The 17,399-nt window shown below is 43.1% G+C and overlaps 1 protein-coding gene across 3 annotated transcripts in view; it reads right to left on the bottom strand.

Moving 5' to 3' along the window:
- Positions 1–17,399, bottom strand: part of PLD5 (phospholipase D family member 5) — a 416,609-nt gene that overhangs the window by 35,324 nt on the left and 363,886 nt on the right. For all 3 annotated transcript variants that reach the window (XM_032389318.1, XM_032389319.1, XM_032389320.1), the window contains one exon: positions 7,364–7,561. In XM_032389318.1, the coding sequence (XP_032245209.1) occupies positions 7,364–7,561 (198 nt within the window). The remainder of the gene's footprint in view (positions 1–7,363; positions 7,562–17,399) is intronic.

The following is a 17,399-nucleotide window of genomic DNA, read 5'->3' as shown; positions in this document are numbered from 1 at the left end:
ACACATACTGCAACCAATTTACTCAAAAAGTCATTTCTTTAGAAAGGTGATATGGCCATAGAAATGTTGTCTTCCCCTGACAGGCATAACGCAGTGGCAAGTGGAGTGGGACCCATAATCCGAGGGGTGCTTTATACCGAAAGTCTGAATACATGGTTTCTGGAACTGCCTGCCATGGCAGTATTGGGTCCCTCATCCAAAACTCAGGAACTCCCTGCACTGCGCTGCTGGGCAGCCCCATCCCCGCTTAGACAGAGGGATGACTAAGCGGTTGTTCTGGATGCCCAACCGAGATGGCTGTGGAGCGTGGGGGGCAGGAAAGGAGCCTGGTCAAGGCCACACACCCTCCAGGCATCCCTGCTCAGAAAGTCACCCCAGCAGCTGACTATCAGATTGAGTTTTTGATCAATTAAATTGTTTTTCTTTTGGAATGATGAGCTTCCAAGTCTTTTAAAAAGACTAATACCAAAAAAAACAAAAAACAAAAAAAACAAAAACCCTCATGAAAAACATAAAAGAACAGAAACAAACGAACAACAACAAAAAAACCCACACAAAAGTAATAAAAAATAAAACAGACGAAACCCAGTCTGTCCTCCACCCTTTCCCTAGCACACTCATCTCGGATACTCCACCTGTCCCCGGGACAGGTGCTCCTGCTTCTACAGCATCTCCTGGGTCTCCCTCTCCCTCCTGACTGCCGTTCCTCCCATCCAGACCCTAGTGCTCTTGCTGGGGCTTTTACACATCATTTCCTTGTCACCATGATGTAAACACACACACACACACACACACACACACACACACACACACACGTCAGGCCCAGCATTCCTGGTGTCTGGGAATCCAGCCTGAACTCGTCGGAGGGATGTATCTATGGCCTCCTGCCTCCCTCCTGGACTGGCCACCACGCCCTCCATGCCCCAAAGGGAAGAAGTAATGGCCTTGCTCCCATCTGTCTGCCCTGTGCGTTTGCTCCTGCCAGCATTTCTGGCCCATGTTTCCCTATTCTTGCCCATCAGAATCCTATGCTTTTTCTAAGTTCCAGCTCAAGGATGAGCCCCTCTGTGAAACTTCTTTATTTCCCCACCCAGAGGCTCCTTCTCCCTTCTCTGTCTCCTCCCATAATATGATTTGTCTGTGATATTATTTAGCCTATTCAACAGATAATTACTTGCACTTGCTGGAATTTAGGGGTTGTATTCACTCATTTTTCTATTTCCATCAATATATCAGTATTGAAATTACTTAATTTCAGCTCAGCCTGTTGGGTCTGCTTTAAATATTAGCTCCAGACGAGACCCTCAGCCAGCCCTGACACATGGCAATGCCCATGTTTTTGTTTCAGGAGTTTCCTGGACTTCCTTGTGTGTTCCCAAAACTAGTTTTGGTTTCAGGGAGGAACAAATTGAGGCATAGAGTCATTGGTCTCTTCACATTTGCTCTTATCCTGCAAGTCTGGACATTGTGCCTTTCGGTGATTCAGGCCAGGCTCCGGCATTTAGAGCCTACAGCATCTCAGCTGTGTCCCTTCTGCTTGCTGAGCCTCATACCTTAAGGGGGTGGGGGGTTAATACCAGAACACACCTCTCACATTGTCTGGGCTCAGAGCCTCTCTTCTGTGCTTGCCCTCATTCGTTCAGCAAATACTCCTAAGCGCCTGCCATGCTCCAGCTCTAGTCTAGCCACTCGGCGTATGTCAGTGGCCCAAATAAGATGCTTGCTTCACGGTGCTTCATTCGAGCACCCGTTGCATGCTGTTGCCTTCATCTGTCTGGGTGCTAGGGCACTAGCTTGTGCACCGTTGGGTTTCGTATCTCCAGCACCTCGTTATCTCCGTGCCACTCCTAGCACGTGTTATAGATCAGTATCTGTGGACCGAGCATGAGAGTGCTTCTTAAATTAATCAGCATCACAGGTCTGAGTGACTCCCCCAACCTCCACCCCCAGTGGACTTGGTTCACGATAGGTATTTCCATCCACATGGGAATGGCTCTTTATTTGCACTTGCCAGGTCACATTGTTTCCCATGGTCCCATTGCTGAACCCGACGCCTAGAGCATGGCAGGTGCTCCGTGTGTTTTTTAGGGAAATGCAGGACTAGTTGTGTTAGTTCCCCAGCCCCGGGGGCATGGTGGTGCTTGATGGTGTGTTTAGAGTCTGCTACCTTTGAAAATAGTATCTGGATATACTAATGGTTTCAAAACGTTTGCTTAAAGTGTAAGTGAATGAACACCACCACAAAGAATGATCTACTGATCAGGCTGAGGAAATTAACTAGTTCCAATAGTTTAATTAGAGAGAAGGCTGTTCAGTTTCCCTCTTATTGGTCCTGAATTAATTTTCTGAGCCTTGCACTGTGCACTCCTTTATTATGGGAAAGAGCAGGAAAACAGATCCTTCTCTTTGTTTCGGCTCTGTGATGACCTTTCACCACTCAAGTGATCTCCTGCACCTGCTTCTAGGCAGTATGTTTCTCTCTTAGATCAATCAGTGCCTTATACATGCACAAAACTTGTTTTGTATATTCATTAAATACTTGCCTTAGCAGGCTTCTGATTTATTTCACAACAGTTCCCTGGTTTGTAAAAAGGCCATACTCCATCCCAAGAATATATAATTTAAAATATATTAAACAAAAAAGCTGGCCCACGGAATGGGAGAAAATATTTGCAAATTGTGTATCTGATAAAGGACATATGTGGAATGTATGAGAACTCTTAAAACTCAATAATAAAAATCCCAGTAAACTAATTTGAAAAGTGGGCAAAGGATTGAACAGACATGTCTCAAAAAAGATAAACAAATGGCCAATGAACACATTAAAATATACAAATAAAAACCACAGTGACATACCATTTCACACCCACACACCCACCAGGAGGGGTGAAATAAAATAGAAAATAACAAGCATTTTGGCAAAGATGTGGAGAAACTGGAGCTGTCATTTATTGCTGTTGGAACTGTAAAATGAGACAGCCAGTTTGGAGAATGGTTTGTCAGTCTTTCAAGATGTTCAGCACAGAGTTATCATATCACCCAACAGTGCCGCTCCTGAGTATACACCCCAAAGCACTGGAAACAGGTATTCAAATAAAACCTTGTATGTGAAGGTTCAAAGCAGCATTCTTCACAGAAGCCAGAAGATAGAAATACCCAAATGTTCATCAACTGATGGACGAATAAACCAAATGTGATGTATCCATACAATGGAATATCATTTGACCATAAAAAAGGAATGACATACTGATTCATGCTGTAACATTAATGGACTTTGAGAACATTATACTAAGTGAAAGGAGTCAATTACAAAAGATGACATACTGTTGGGGCGCCTGGATGGCTCAGTTGGTTAAGCGTCTGACTCTTGATTTTGGCTCAGGTCATGATCTCAGGGTCATGAGATCGAGCCCCATGTCAGGCTCCTTGCTCAGTGGGGAGTCTGCTTGAGATTCTCTCTCTCCCTCTCCCTCTGCTCCCTCCTGCGCTCTCTCTCAAACAAATAAGTAAATCTTAAAAAAAAAGACTACATACTGTCTTATTCCATTTATATGAAATGCTAGAGAAAGGAGAACCCTAAGAGACAGACAGGAGATGAGTGGTTGCCAGGGGCTGGGGGAAGGGGAATATGGAGAGTGACCCTTAATGGGTGTGGTGTTTTCTTTGTGGTGATGACAATATTCTAAATTAGATGGTGGAGATAGTTGCACGGCTCTGACTACACCAAAACCCACTGAATCATATACTTTGGAAAGATGAATTTCATGGAATGTAAAGTCTCTCTCAATAAAGCTATTACAATGTAATTAACAATGCGTAGGGGACTATAACAGCACCACGATCTACTTAATGTCTGCGCTCACTCACTAAATGCATCTTAAGACACATGACTGGGTGGGTGGAAGACACAGTAACGAGAAATGAGATCTGTCTAGCAGCCAGATCAGTAAGAACAGACCTCGAGGGACACCCGGGTAGCTCCATCGGTTAATTGTCTGCCTTTGGCTCAGGTCATGATCCCAGGGTCCTGGGATCGAGTCCCAAGTAGGGCTCCCTGCTCCGTGGGGAGCCTGCTTCTCCCTCTGCCCCCTGCTCATGCTCTCTCTTGCTAGCTCTCTCAAATAAATAAATAAAATCTTAAAAAAAAAAAAAAAAGAACAGACCTTGAACCAACTAGTCTTGATCTTGGAAAGCAAATTTATAATCTCCAGGGCTCTAAAAAGAAATCTACAAGATAAGACAAAAACTCAGCCAACTATGGTTCCTGTTTCTGATTTCAATGGGAAATGTTAAGAAAATCAAAACTATGTGGCCCCAAGTGATTAGAGATCACAGAGTTAAATCTCACCAAGCGTCTCTTTGTGTTCCATGAGAAAACTAGAAATAATCCATGTTTATATCATAACTTAAAATTTATATTTAACCATGCTATTAATCATCCAAAATCTAATTTGGGGAATGGTAATTCTTAAGGTCTTCAATAATATTTTTGCGTGCATGTGTTCATTTAGTCTTGGGACTGTGAGATTATAAAAATATACTATTTTAAGATATTTTACAACAAATACTTTGAATTTAAATAAATCTGTCTTGACATTTGTTTGGCATGTATTACTCAGAAAATTATATGCATCCTAGAACTTCTTATTAAAATTACTACTAATAAAACCAATCCCACATTTATTGCTGCTTTTAGGGAGCTGTGAGTAACATGCTGGGAATACCAGTGATGAAGATGGTCCAGTATATGGCCTTTGGAGCCTTTTAAATAGTGGGAGAGATGATCAATAAACAAACAGTTATGATAATGTGATAAATGCTACAACAGGGGTGAGATCAAGGAGCTTTGGGCAAACGATACCAATTCCAATGGCAAGGGGTCTGACTTTATTTTATACCTGCAAGATTTTTTTTTTTTAAAAGGTTTTATTTATTTATTTGACAGAGAGAGACACAGTGAGAGAGGGAACACAAGCAGGGGGAGTGGGAGAGGGAGAGCAGGCCTCCCACCGAGCAGGGAGCCCGATGCCGGGCTCGGTCCCAGGACCCTGGGATCATGACCTGAGCCGAAGGCAGGCGCTTAACGACTGAGCCACCCAGAGGCCCCTATACCTGTAAGATTTTATACCTCTGCAAAAATGGTATTCAATTAATATCTGTTGAATTGAAATTCAAAGGTAGGCTTGATATTAATAGGAAGTAGAAAATAAAATAATAGATTAAAATAATATAATAAACAAAAATAGAAAGCATAGGCATTATATAGTTTAAAAGACTATACCTGGAGGCATGTTTCAAAACTCTACTTATTTTGTGGCAAATCGTTTAATAAAAAGAAATTGTAAATCTGCCCTAGAATACAAAGACCTGCGTTTTAGTAGGTTTTATTAAAGGACTGGCCTTCTCTCTGGGGCAGGTATGCTAATTTTGGGATCAACAAAAGGGACTCCCCCAGCTTTTTAAGCGTCAGAATGTAAATGTACGCAAAACCCACATTCATCTATCTCTAAGATTCAAACCATAAATTCAAAATCCGGCAATTGTCTGAAATCTGCTGATAATTCATCTATTTTTTGCTGCTTTCAATCTGTTTTACTGGAGCTGGTTGAGTAAGTGTCCTTGGGGTGCCATGTCACCCTGTTACCTTCTGGATTAAGGGTTCCTTGGCAAATTTCTTTTTTTTTTTCTTTTTTCTTTTTTTAATTTTATTATGTTATGTTAATCACCATACATTACATCATTAGTTTTTAATGTAGTCTTCCATGATTCATTGTTTGTGCATAACACCCAGTGCTCCATGCAGAACATGCCCTCTTTAATACCCATCACCAGGCTAACCCATCCCCCCAGCCCCTCCCCTCTAGGACACTGTTTGGCAAATTTCTTATGGCTACTCACTACAAATTCAGAATAATAGCTGGCCTTCTTGTCTTATAGGGTTGTCTTGAGAGGAAATGAAATTGAACACATGAAATAATTCTGCTCGGAAAATGCCCTATACAATATGCTCCTTGCTGTTGCACTGTGGGCCTCCTGAGTATTAAAGAAAGAAAAATTTTTTTTAGCTTGGTTTCAAGAAAATCTTTCAGTCTGTGTTCTGCTATTCACATTTATATGAATTTGTTAAGACAAACACCTTGAGACAAAAAACATCCTCTTTTGTCTCAATTGCTACATGTCTAAATTTTCAGATTGTGTTTTCATTTTAATTAGCAAAAAGGAGAGAACTCCCTTTTCAGTGAGAAGCTCTTCGGCAATATTAAAGTTGCCAGAGACAAACCCTGAGAGACGATGGACTCTGAGGAACAAACCGAGCGTTCTAGAGGGGAGGGGGGTGGGGGGATGGGTTAGCCTGGTGATGGGTATTAAAGAGGGCACGCTCTACATGGAGCACTGAGTGTTATGCACAAACAATGAATCATGGAACACTACATCAAAAACTAATGATGTAATGTATGGTGATTAACATAACATAATAAAATAAAAAGTTGCTGGTATAAAAGCACTGTTGTCAGTGGAGGATCGGCATGTTGAATTGGGAGCACAGTTTTAAGAAGTTTATCTGAGCACTAGGATCAATTTAGAAGCCTGCTTCAAAACAAAATTCTAAGGTCTCACCCCAATCCTGTGGCTCAGATCCTGGGTAAGGGTGGGGGGCTCTAAATCTGCATTTTAAACAGGCTCCCCAATCAATTCTTAATTAAAGTGTGGGGACCAGGGCCATAGGCACAGATATTCACATTGCCCATTCCCAGTGACACTGTGGGACAGCTGTGGTGTGTGGGCAGCAGGGGGTGGGTGCGGGGCGATGGGCGGTGGTTTTCAGTGTAGACAGGGGCCTGAGGCTGTGCCCTGCCCTCAGCCTCAGTGAGGTACAAACAGCTTTCCTTTTATCTGTTTTTGCACACTGGGGTTCCCTCAGATTTGTTTCATCAAAGGAGGATTCCATTGCTAAAAAACAAGCCTGAGAATCACTGAGGTAGGGCATCGAAAATAGGATCCGGTGTCAGGAGACCTGGGAGCTGGTGCCTCTCTTGTCACCTGCCATCTGAGGGTCTTTGTGCTGGAAGATAAGCCTCAATACCTTCGTGTGTGACAGGCTCACAAAGCTGGGTCTACCTTAACAGAGGACCGTGGCGATCAAAACAGGTAACGCAAAGTATCAGGAGTTGGAATGAGTATTAACGTTCTTTACTATTCTCATCACTGGGGACAGCATATGGTTAGGCCTAAGAGCGGGTGTATCTTACCTCTTCAAGGGATGGGACAGAACTGATCTTTAGAATTCAGGTTTGCCCAGCACCAGATCACACTCAAACATTCCAACTTGGGAGGAAGGAGGAGCAAGAGGGCAAGGACTCACCGACACAAAGGCTTGAGATTTGGTTTCGTTCAACTGAAGCTGCAATTTCTTCTCGTTGTCGTAGACGCCATAGAGCCTCTTGGACCAGGTCTGAGGCACTCTGTTCTTGAATTTTAATGAGCTGTACAGAGCGAATATCCTTTGTAAGTCCAGGACCAGGCAGCTGCAGTTGTAGAAGATGACACCGAGCTCTTTCATCTGTGGAATTAAAATAGAAAGCATCGATGTGTGTACAACTGATGATGCTATTTTCAGAGGAAAAAGATGCACAAGAATGCAGTCGTGGTGACTTCTTCTCTTGCAGCTGTTATTCAGAAGTGTGTAGATACAGTCACAGCATGGGATATAGAAGTGATGCAGTAGAAAGTGCTTCAATATTTAAGGAAAGCTTTGGCTTGCAATTTTGCATTTGGGATCTTTTCCATACTCACCTCCATTTTTCTTTTCTTTTTTTTAGATTTTACTTATTTCAGAGAGAGAGAGAGCAAGCACAAGCATGAGCAGGGCGAAGGGCAGAGGGAGAAGCAAACTCCCCACTGAGCAGGGAGCCTTATGGGGGTCTCAATCCCAGAACCCTGGGATCATGACTTGAGCCGAAGGCAGACACTTAACAGACTGAGCCACCCGGACTCCTCCACCTCCATTTTTCATATCAGCTCTTCAGATTCATTTTCTTAAAATATTATTTCGTATGAATCCTTAAATCATGCAGCAATATAAAGGAAGGGTTTTAAGGGCAGCTTCAGGGAATGGTTTAGATCACGGGTTCTGAAGTCAAACTGCCTGGAATTGTGCTCGGGCCTATGGCTTTCTAGCTGCGTGACTTTGTTGGGCAAGACACATAATCTCCAGGCCTCATTCTCCTTCTTCTACAACACAGAGTTAGTAGTATTTATTCCACACTGCTGCTAGATGCTTTTAGAATGGTCAGTACATTTAAAAGGCTCAGAACAGCACCTAGGACTTGGCACTCACAAATTATTTGTTAACAATACAAAATATGTTAACAGATAAGTGACTCCTATGAACATGACACGAGCCTCAAGAGGAAGGCACCAGTGCATTCTTGTGACGAAGAGACCACAGAGAGGATTTCTTCTACCTCCCACGATGCACAGATGAGGGAGGGAAAACTCAGGCAGACAGGCAAAGATACTTGCCCCAAGTGAGAGACCTAGCCAGCAACAGATTGAGAATCTGAATGCAGGTTTCTGACCTTTGATCGAGTACACCCAGGAACATAGCACTGGCTTTATCTGAGTCCAGGATCACTTTGTAAAAGTTACAGATGCTTTCTAATTTAGTCAATCAAAATGACACAGCAAAATGTGGGTCGTAAAAGAACAGCACAAGGATACCTGCTCTGTGATCTGAATACACAGGGAGGTGTGTGCTAGGGACACCCGGGTCTGCTGATGTTAAATTCCCCTCCTATGCCTTCCAGCTCCCCACTGAACACTCTACTCAAGATTACAGAAGACATCACCTGCTATAGAGGACCCCCTAGGACTCCCTAATACAGTGTGCCCTGAAGGTCTTTCCCCATGAATCTATACTCGCCTGGCATTATTCTACCACCCCACAGTGACTACAGAATAGATTCATACATGCTACTTCACCTGCTGATGGACTTGCCCTATTTTTCTCTAATGCAAGAAATAAAGCAATGAGCATCCTTATGCATATATCTTTGTGCACCTGCACAAGTACCTCTTTAGTACAGCTTCCTAGAACTGGATGTACAAACACATTAAGGGCAATTAGAGGTTAAGAAAGCGGGTGGAGGCAGAGCAGAAGGGGTGTGTCAGGCACGCGCAAAGGCACTGCGGCTCGTGGTGGGGGGATATAATCAATGCTGGGAGGCTAAAGCAGAGTGAGCTAGGGAGAACGTGTGTGTGTGCATGTGTAAATATGTTTTTCCGGGTAAAACTGTAGGGACAGGGATGGCAGATCCTCAGGGGCCTTCGAGCTGGGATAAACAGCTTAACATTTATGCTGAAGGTCATGGGGAAGCAGGCAATGAGGGTAGGGGCATGACCAGGCTGTGAATTGGAAAGGTCCCCTTGGCTATGTGTGGAGACAGAAGACAGGGTGAAGGAGCTGGGGCATTCAGCCCCCGGGCCTTGGCAGGATCCAGGTGCAAGACTTACATGTTCCTATGTGTTTTCTAATCTCAGAGATTTAAAAAAACTGTCTAGGGTAACTGCTAATGATTGCTAATCTTATTTCACATTGAAGACAGAGCCCGCCCTGCTGTTTGCTGACAGGGTCTCAGGAATATTCAGCTCTGCATCTGACCTTCATGCTTTTGTACCTTTTTGCAGGTTGAATCAACACTGCCGCATTACCTTCTCCAGGGAAGCCTTGAGCATTTCACTGTTTCTCAACTTTTATACTAGTTCAGCAGGTATAACCATGGTTTTTGTCTGGGGTGGGGAGTGGAGAAGCTGAGATCTGGCTCCCTGTGGGTAAGTAGCTGTCCCCAGGATCAGGGCCTCCTTGACATCCAGGGGGCCCATGTTCTCTGGTCTTGCCTGGGCCACAATCAGGAAACTGAGGCCAAAGATGGTAGACAGAAGTCTAAGTCTTGCACCAACCAGACACAAGGCCTTAGGGAAGTCTCCCATTTCTCAGTCTTTGTCTACTCCTCTCAGCAAACAGGGGGTTTGGTTCATAAAGTCTACAAGGGTCTTCCAGCCTTGTCCTCTAGGGGTTCAGGCCATCAATGTCCTGCCGACCTTCACCCCCTTCTCTATGCTTGATCAACCCTGCCAGTGTTGCCTGGAGAAATTTTTGTGTGTGAGGATGAATTCCTCTCGGCTCCTACATGACTGTGGCTGGTGACCTGCCCTGATTTTATCTTTTTTTTTTTTTTTTTTAAGATTTATTTATTTGAGAGAAAGAGAGTGACAGCATGAGCAGGGGAAGGGGCAGAGAGAGAGGGGGAGAGTGAATCTCAAGTAGACTCCCCGCTGATCGCAGAGCACGATGAGGGGCCAGATCTCAGAACCCGGAGATCATGACCTGAGCCGAAACCAAGAGTCGGACCCTTCACCGACTGAGCCACCCAGACATCCCATCCCTCCCTGATTTTAAATTCAGACAAGGCACATTTGAATCTTAATCCTGCAATTTGCTTGGGTCAATTACCTAATTCTTAAATTTCAGTTTACTGTTTAATGAGGACGACACTGATCTCCAAGTTTTGCTGTTCGAATTTAATAATAATCATAATTTTGACAGCTCCTATTGAATGTTTAGTTGGTGTGTATACCGCACTGAATAGTACCCGTTCCCCCCAAATTCATTTCCACCTGGAGGCCGTGAATGTGACCTTCGTGAGAAATATGGTCTTTGCAGATGCAATCCAGATGAATTCATACTGAATTATGGTGGGTCCTAAATCTAATAAGACTGGTGCCCTATAAGAAAAGGAAAATTTGGACAGACACACAAGGGAGACAGCTATGTGAAGACAGAGATCGGAGCAATACATCTACAAGCCAAGGAATGCTACGGATTGCCCGCAACACCCAGAAACTAGAAGGAGGTGAAGAAAGATTTCCCCCTAGAGCCTTCAGGGAGAGCATAGCTCTGCCGACACCTTGATTTCACACTTCTAGCCTCCAGAAGTGTGACTAAGTAAGTTCCTGCTCTTCTAAGCCACCAAGTATGTAATTTTGCTTTGGCAGCCCTGTGAAACATACAGGGTGCCTCACTGACTTTCACTTTGATAGTGGGTCAGATAGATAGTGTTCATTCCCATTCTACACAGGGGAAACTGAGGCTTGGATAGTTATTTGCTCATTGGTAAATGACATAGCTGAGATTCGAACTTGGGTCTAACTCAGAAGCCTCCATGCCTAACCACTATGCTAATACCCCACTTAGCACATGACTAGAATACAATCCATGGTATCTATTGCTATTAATTCTGTGATGCCTTTTCTCGCCAACCCGTTTCCTGCTTTGTCTAGTACTATACCTGCTGCCTATTTCTGATGTGGCATATTTTACACTGTATCATAATTTAAAAAATGTGTCTGTCTGTTTCCCTTAAGTGGCTCTATAGTCTCTGAAGACACTATTATCAGGTTCATTTTTTTTTTTTTCCGGTGCTGGATTATGGTACTTAGAAAATGTTTATTGAATGAATTGTCTGGTTTTTGAAATGAGTAAATGGTGGCCAGAGACAAAAACGAGTTTCCTTCTGAATTCAGGAGCCCTAGCTCTAGGTCAGCCTCATGCCCTCTGAACCTGAGTACATGAATTTAACATGAATCTCTCTTCTGGTGCCAAGGGAGCAGAAAACCTAGAGATGCCCATGCCCAGAGACTCACTCACAAGATTTCCACAAGCAGGGTGCTCCATGATCAGTATCGGTGGCAGGCCTTACATTGAGCTAACTGTCCTCTAGACATGCTTCCTGCACCTACTGGCACTGGGGCGCAGAGACCAAGATGAACTTGTCTTTTGAATGTGGACTGCCTTAAAAGAGTCCACACTATCCAAGCCCCAGTGGAGTCAGAGATAGAATACCACTGAAAGTAGAAATCCAGAGAATCATTTGATTTTTGTCACCAAAAAGCAAACTCATCGACCATTATTCACTTTAACAATGCTTGGATCTTGTTGGTGTCCTTTGGTTTTTCCACATCAGACCTTTAGTGTTTTTAGCTTATTTGCTCACACATGGCAAACACATATGTTTGGAGACCTCCGATCAAAGGTTGAATAAGAACGTCATGCTTCCCTGTCCACATTTTTACTTAGGAATAGATGTCCCCTAGTTTTCAGGTGGAGGTTATGTCCTCTTTGCTGCAGTTGGGGGTAGATCAAAGCTAACAATAGTTGTTGGGGAACAAAGCCACTTCCCTCCCACCCGCTGTCATTCTCCACTGCCTCTCTCCTAATATGTAGAATGATATTAAATGCAGTCACAACACTATTGCAAGCTCCTCATAATTGTGAAGAAAGAAAGCCACTCTTTAATATCATATGACATGACTAATCTGGGTAAGCATTAATGTGAAATTTGACATCTAGAAGGGTGCCAGGATGGTAATGCTGATAGCCTTTTTCTGCCAATGAATGAGAGAGAAGCCTCTCGATATGACCTAATCAGGACACAGCAGGTCATCTTCTAGAACGAGCTCTGAAGACAGACTAACTCCACCATGGGCTTTGCACTGAACCTCATCTGTAAATGGGTATGCATCAGGGGATTGCTATGAAGAACAGATGGAACAAAATGCATGTACAACATTTATCTAAGTGCCTGGCTCAGATAGTGTTAGCTGCAGCTATACCAAGACCCAGATCTCTTCTGCTCCTCCTGAGAAGGATACTTCTGCTATACTCTTGCTTGAAAGGGTCACAAATGTGTTTGAATCAAAGGGGAGAGGTGGCAAAATTCTTTATATGTGAACAATTTTACTTTAACCACCAACAGATTCCAGACACTTTAGTGACAAATGTGAGGACACCACCATTTGTGGTGGGTAGTTGTTGCCAGAATGATCACAATAGAATGGCTATTTCAAACGTATGAAATACAACATTTTCACTTGCTTCTCAAGGTCAGCCCTTGGTGGTCTTGAACTTAAGCCTTCATCAGATGATGTTGGGGGTGGCAGAAGCAGAGCACAGTAGCTGGAAAGAATGGGTGATAATGAAACAAGGAGGTGCCACTGGATATAACTAAAGCAGGATACCACAGGGAAAAGGAGTCCATTAAGGTGAGACCATGGGGTAATGTAAATGGCTGGTGAAGCCTCTCTATGGGGGCAGGAGAATGACTACAGGTTTGGGCCAAGGCAGTGACAAAGTAGAGTGGTTGTACCAGCATTAGGTGGAATTCTCCACTCAAGTCTCAAATCTGGACATGCAGGATGTTTGTGAAAGTGTCCATCCTGTACATGAAGGAAGGCCTACTGGAGGGAGCAGTGACCTTCCTTGGACCTCCTCTACATTACCTGAGTCTGTGAAACTCAGTGCCCAGACCTTTAAAGCCAACGGCCCCTAGAAATCAACCCATGGGGAAGCCAGCTTGAGAGTAAAAATTAAAGGCTCTGGTTATTGGGTTTCCAGGGAATTTTATCATTTTCAATAAATTTTTTTTAAAAAGAATTTATCTAGAGAGGGAGGAGCAAGATGGTGGAGGAGTAGACCTGGATTTCGTCTGGTCCCAGGAATTCAGCTGGATAGGGATCAAACCATTCTGAACACCTAGGAACTCAACAGGAGATCAAAGAAAAGAATAGCAGCAACTCTCTAAACAGAAAAGTGACAACTTTCTGGAAGGTACGACATGCGGAGAAGTGAATCTGAGCTGATATTCAGGAGGATAGATGGCAGGGGAGGGGGCCTCCATCGGCCGCTTCTGGCAAGTGATAGAGCCACGGAGCACATAACTGGAACTTTTAGAAGTTGGCTCCGCTGAGGGACGTCGCTCCAGTGGCTAAGTGGGGGGTGGAACCCTCGCTGGGACAGTGTGGTCTCAGGACCCTCAGGGTCACAGAAAGACCGGGGGTGCCTGAGTGCGGCAGAGCTCCCAGGTATCAGAGTGGGGAAGCAGGCTGCAGAGACGGAGCTGAGGCATGGGCTCTCAGCTCGGGGTTGCCATAAACCGTGATCCACAGCACAGTTGGGCCACTGGTCCTCCAGCAGGGACCCAAAAAGCGGCAGATCCGGGGAGACTCCCCTTCCTCCCCCGGGAGGGGCGGCGTGGGAGCACACCGCAGGGATCTGCTGGGTTTGGAGACTCCACACGGGGTCAGGTGCCAGAGATAGAAACACTTGGTCACAGGCTGGGTGAGCACGGAGTGTGGCCAGAGACCAAGGAGAGAGAAGTGATTGACTGCTTTTCTCTGGCGGCTCACTGAGGAGTGGGGCCCCGAGTTCTCAGCTCCTCTGGGGCAGAGATTGGAGGGCCGCCATTTTCACTCTCGTCCTCCTAAGCTGTACGGAGAGCTTGCAGGGAACAAAGGCTCCTGAGAGCAAACCCGAGGAGATGACTTAGCCCAGACCGGCAAGGGTGGGGCAATTCCGCCTCCAGCAAAGACATTTGGGAACCATGGCAACAGGCCCCTCCCCCAGAAGATCAGCAAGAACAGCCAGCCAAGACCAAGTTTACCCACAAATGAGAACGGCAGAACTCCAGCACTAGGGGAATACTGCACATAGAATTCATGACTTTTTTTACCATGATTCTTTAGTCTTTCAACATTAATTTTTTTTAACTTTTTTTTTTAATTTTTCTTTTTCCCTTTTTCAACCAACATCTTATCAATCCCTTTTTTAAAAAACATTTTTTATTTTTCATTTTTAGAGTCATATTCTATCCCTTCATAGTAGTTACCCTTATTTTTGGCATATATATATAAGTTGTTCTCTCTTTAAAATTTTGAGATACAGTTTCTTCTAACAGATCAAAACATACCCTAAATCTCTAGTGTATGGTTTTGTTCTAGTCTCCTGCCTGATCACATTGTGTCCCTTTTTTTTTTTTTAAATCCTCTTCTTTCTTTTTCAACCAACTTCTTATCTTATCAATTCCTTTTTTAAAATCTTTTATAATTTTCATCTTTAGAGTCATATTCCATCCCTTCATCGTATTAACCCTTATTTTTGTACATATATAAGTTTATCTTTCTTTAAAATTTTGGGAGGCACTTTCTTCTAACAGACCATAGATCAGGCACTGAGCTATGCATCAGCCTGATCATATTTGATCATATTCTGTCTTTTTGTGTTTTGTTTTGTTTTTGTTTGTTTTTTATCTTTTTCTTTTTCTTTTTTCTTTCTTTTCCTTTCTTTCCCCCTGGTTTCAGGTCTTTCTGTTTTGTTTAGTGTATATTTTCTGGGGACGTTGTGACCCTGCTAGCAATTTGTTCTCTCATTCATCTATTCTCCTCTGGACAAAATGACAAGATGAAAAAATCACCTCAACAAAAAGAACAAGAGGCAGTACCGATTGCCAGGGACCTAATCAATACGGACATTAGTAAGATGTCGGAACTAGAGTTCAAAATGATGATTTTAAAGATACTAGCTGGGCTTGAAAAAAGCATGGAAGTTATTAGAGAAACCCTTTCTGGAGAAATAAAAGAACTCAAATCTAACCAAGTCGAAATCAAAAAGGCTATCAATGAGGTGCAATCAAATATGGGGGCGCTAACTGCTAGGATAAATGAGGCAGAAGAAAGAATCAGTGAGATAGAAGACCAAATGATGGAAAATAAAGAAGCTGAGAAAAAGAGATAAACAACTACTGGATCACGAGGGCAGAATTCGAGAGATAAGCGATACCATAAGACGAAACAACATTAGAATAATTGGGAAACCAGAAGAAGAAGAAAGAGAGAGGGGCAGAAGGTATACTGGAGCAAATTATAGCAGAGAACTTCCCTAATTTGGGGAAGGAAACAGGCATCAAAATCCAGGAGGCACAGAGAACCCCCCTCAAAATCAATAAAAATAGGTCAACACCCTGACATCTAATAGTAAAACTTACGAGTCTCAGAGACAAAGAGAAAATGCTGAAAGCAGCTCGGGAGAAGAGATCTGTAACCTACAATGGTAGAAACATTAGATTGGCAACAGACCTATCCACAGAGATCTGGCAGGCCAGAAAGGCCTGGCATGATATATTCAGAGCACTAAATGAGAAAAATATGAAGCCCAGAATACTATATCCAGCTAGGCTGTCATGGAAAATAGAAGGAGAGATAAAAAGCTTCCAGGACAAACAAAAACTAAAGGAATCTGCAAACACGAAACCAGCCCTACAAGAAATCTTGAAAGGGGTCCTCTAAGCAAAGAGAGAGCCTAAAAGCAACATAGACCAGAAAGGAGCACAGACAATATACAGTAAAAGTCACCTTCCAGGCAATACAATGGCACTAAATTCATATCTTTCAATAGTTACCCTGAATGTATAGGGCTGAGAGCCCCAATCAAAAGACACATGCTATCAGATTGGAAAAAAAAAAAAACAAGACCCATCAATATGCTGTCTGCAAGAGACTCATTTTAGATCCAAAGACACCCCCAGATTGAAAGTGAAGGGGTGGAAAACCATTTACCATGCTAATGGACACCAAAAGAAAGCTGGGGTGGCAATCCTTATATCAGACAAATTAGATTTTAAACCAAAGAATATAATAAGAGATGAGGAAGGACATTATATCCTACTTAAAGGGTCTATCCAACAAGAAGATCTAACAATTGTAAATATCTATGCCCCTAACATGGGAGCAGCCAATTATATAAGGCAATTAATAACAAAAGGAAAGAAACACATCAACAACAATACAATAATAGTGGGGGACTTTAACACCCTCCTGACTGAAATGGGCAGATCATCTAAGCAAAAGATCAACAAGGAAATAAAGACTTTAAATGACACACTGGACCAAATGGGCTTCACAGATATATTCAGAACATTCCATCCCAAAGCAAAAGAATTCACATTCTTCTCTAGTGCCCATGGAACATTCTCCAGAATCGATCACATCCTAGGTCACAAGTCAGTTCTCAACTGGTACCAAATGATTGGGATCATTCTCTGAATATTTTCAGACCACAGTGCTTTGAAACTAGGACTCAATCACAAGAGGAAAATTGGAAAGAACTCAAATACATGGAGGCTAAAGAGCATCCTACTAAAGAATGAATGGGTCAACCAGGAAATTAAAGAAGAATTAAAAAATTTCATGGAAACCAATGAAAATGAAAACACAACTGTTCAAAATCTTTGGGATGCAGCAAAGGCAGTCCTAAGAGGAAAGTATATAGCAATCCAAGCCTTTCTCAAGAAACAAGAAAGGTCTCAAATACACAACCTAACCCTACATCTAAAGGAGCTGGAGAGAGAACAGCAAATAAAGCCTAAACCCAGCAGGAGAAGAGAAATAATAAAGATCAGAGCAGAAATCAATGAAATAGAAACCAAAAGAACAGTAGAACAGATCAACGAAACTAGGAGCTGGTTCTTTGAAAGAATTAACAAGATTGATAAGCCCCTGGCCAGACT

Source organism: Phoca vitulina, unplaced genomic scaffold (genome assembly GCF_004348235.1).
Source record: "Phoca vitulina isolate PV1807 unplaced genomic scaffold, GSC_HSeal_1.0 scaffold54, whole genome shotgun sequence".
Lineage (NCBI taxonomy): Eukaryota > Metazoa > Chordata > Mammalia > Carnivora > Phocidae > Phoca > Phoca vitulina.
Note: the sequence above shows the minus strand (reverse complement) of the source record. Positions and strands in the feature narration are given on the sequence as shown.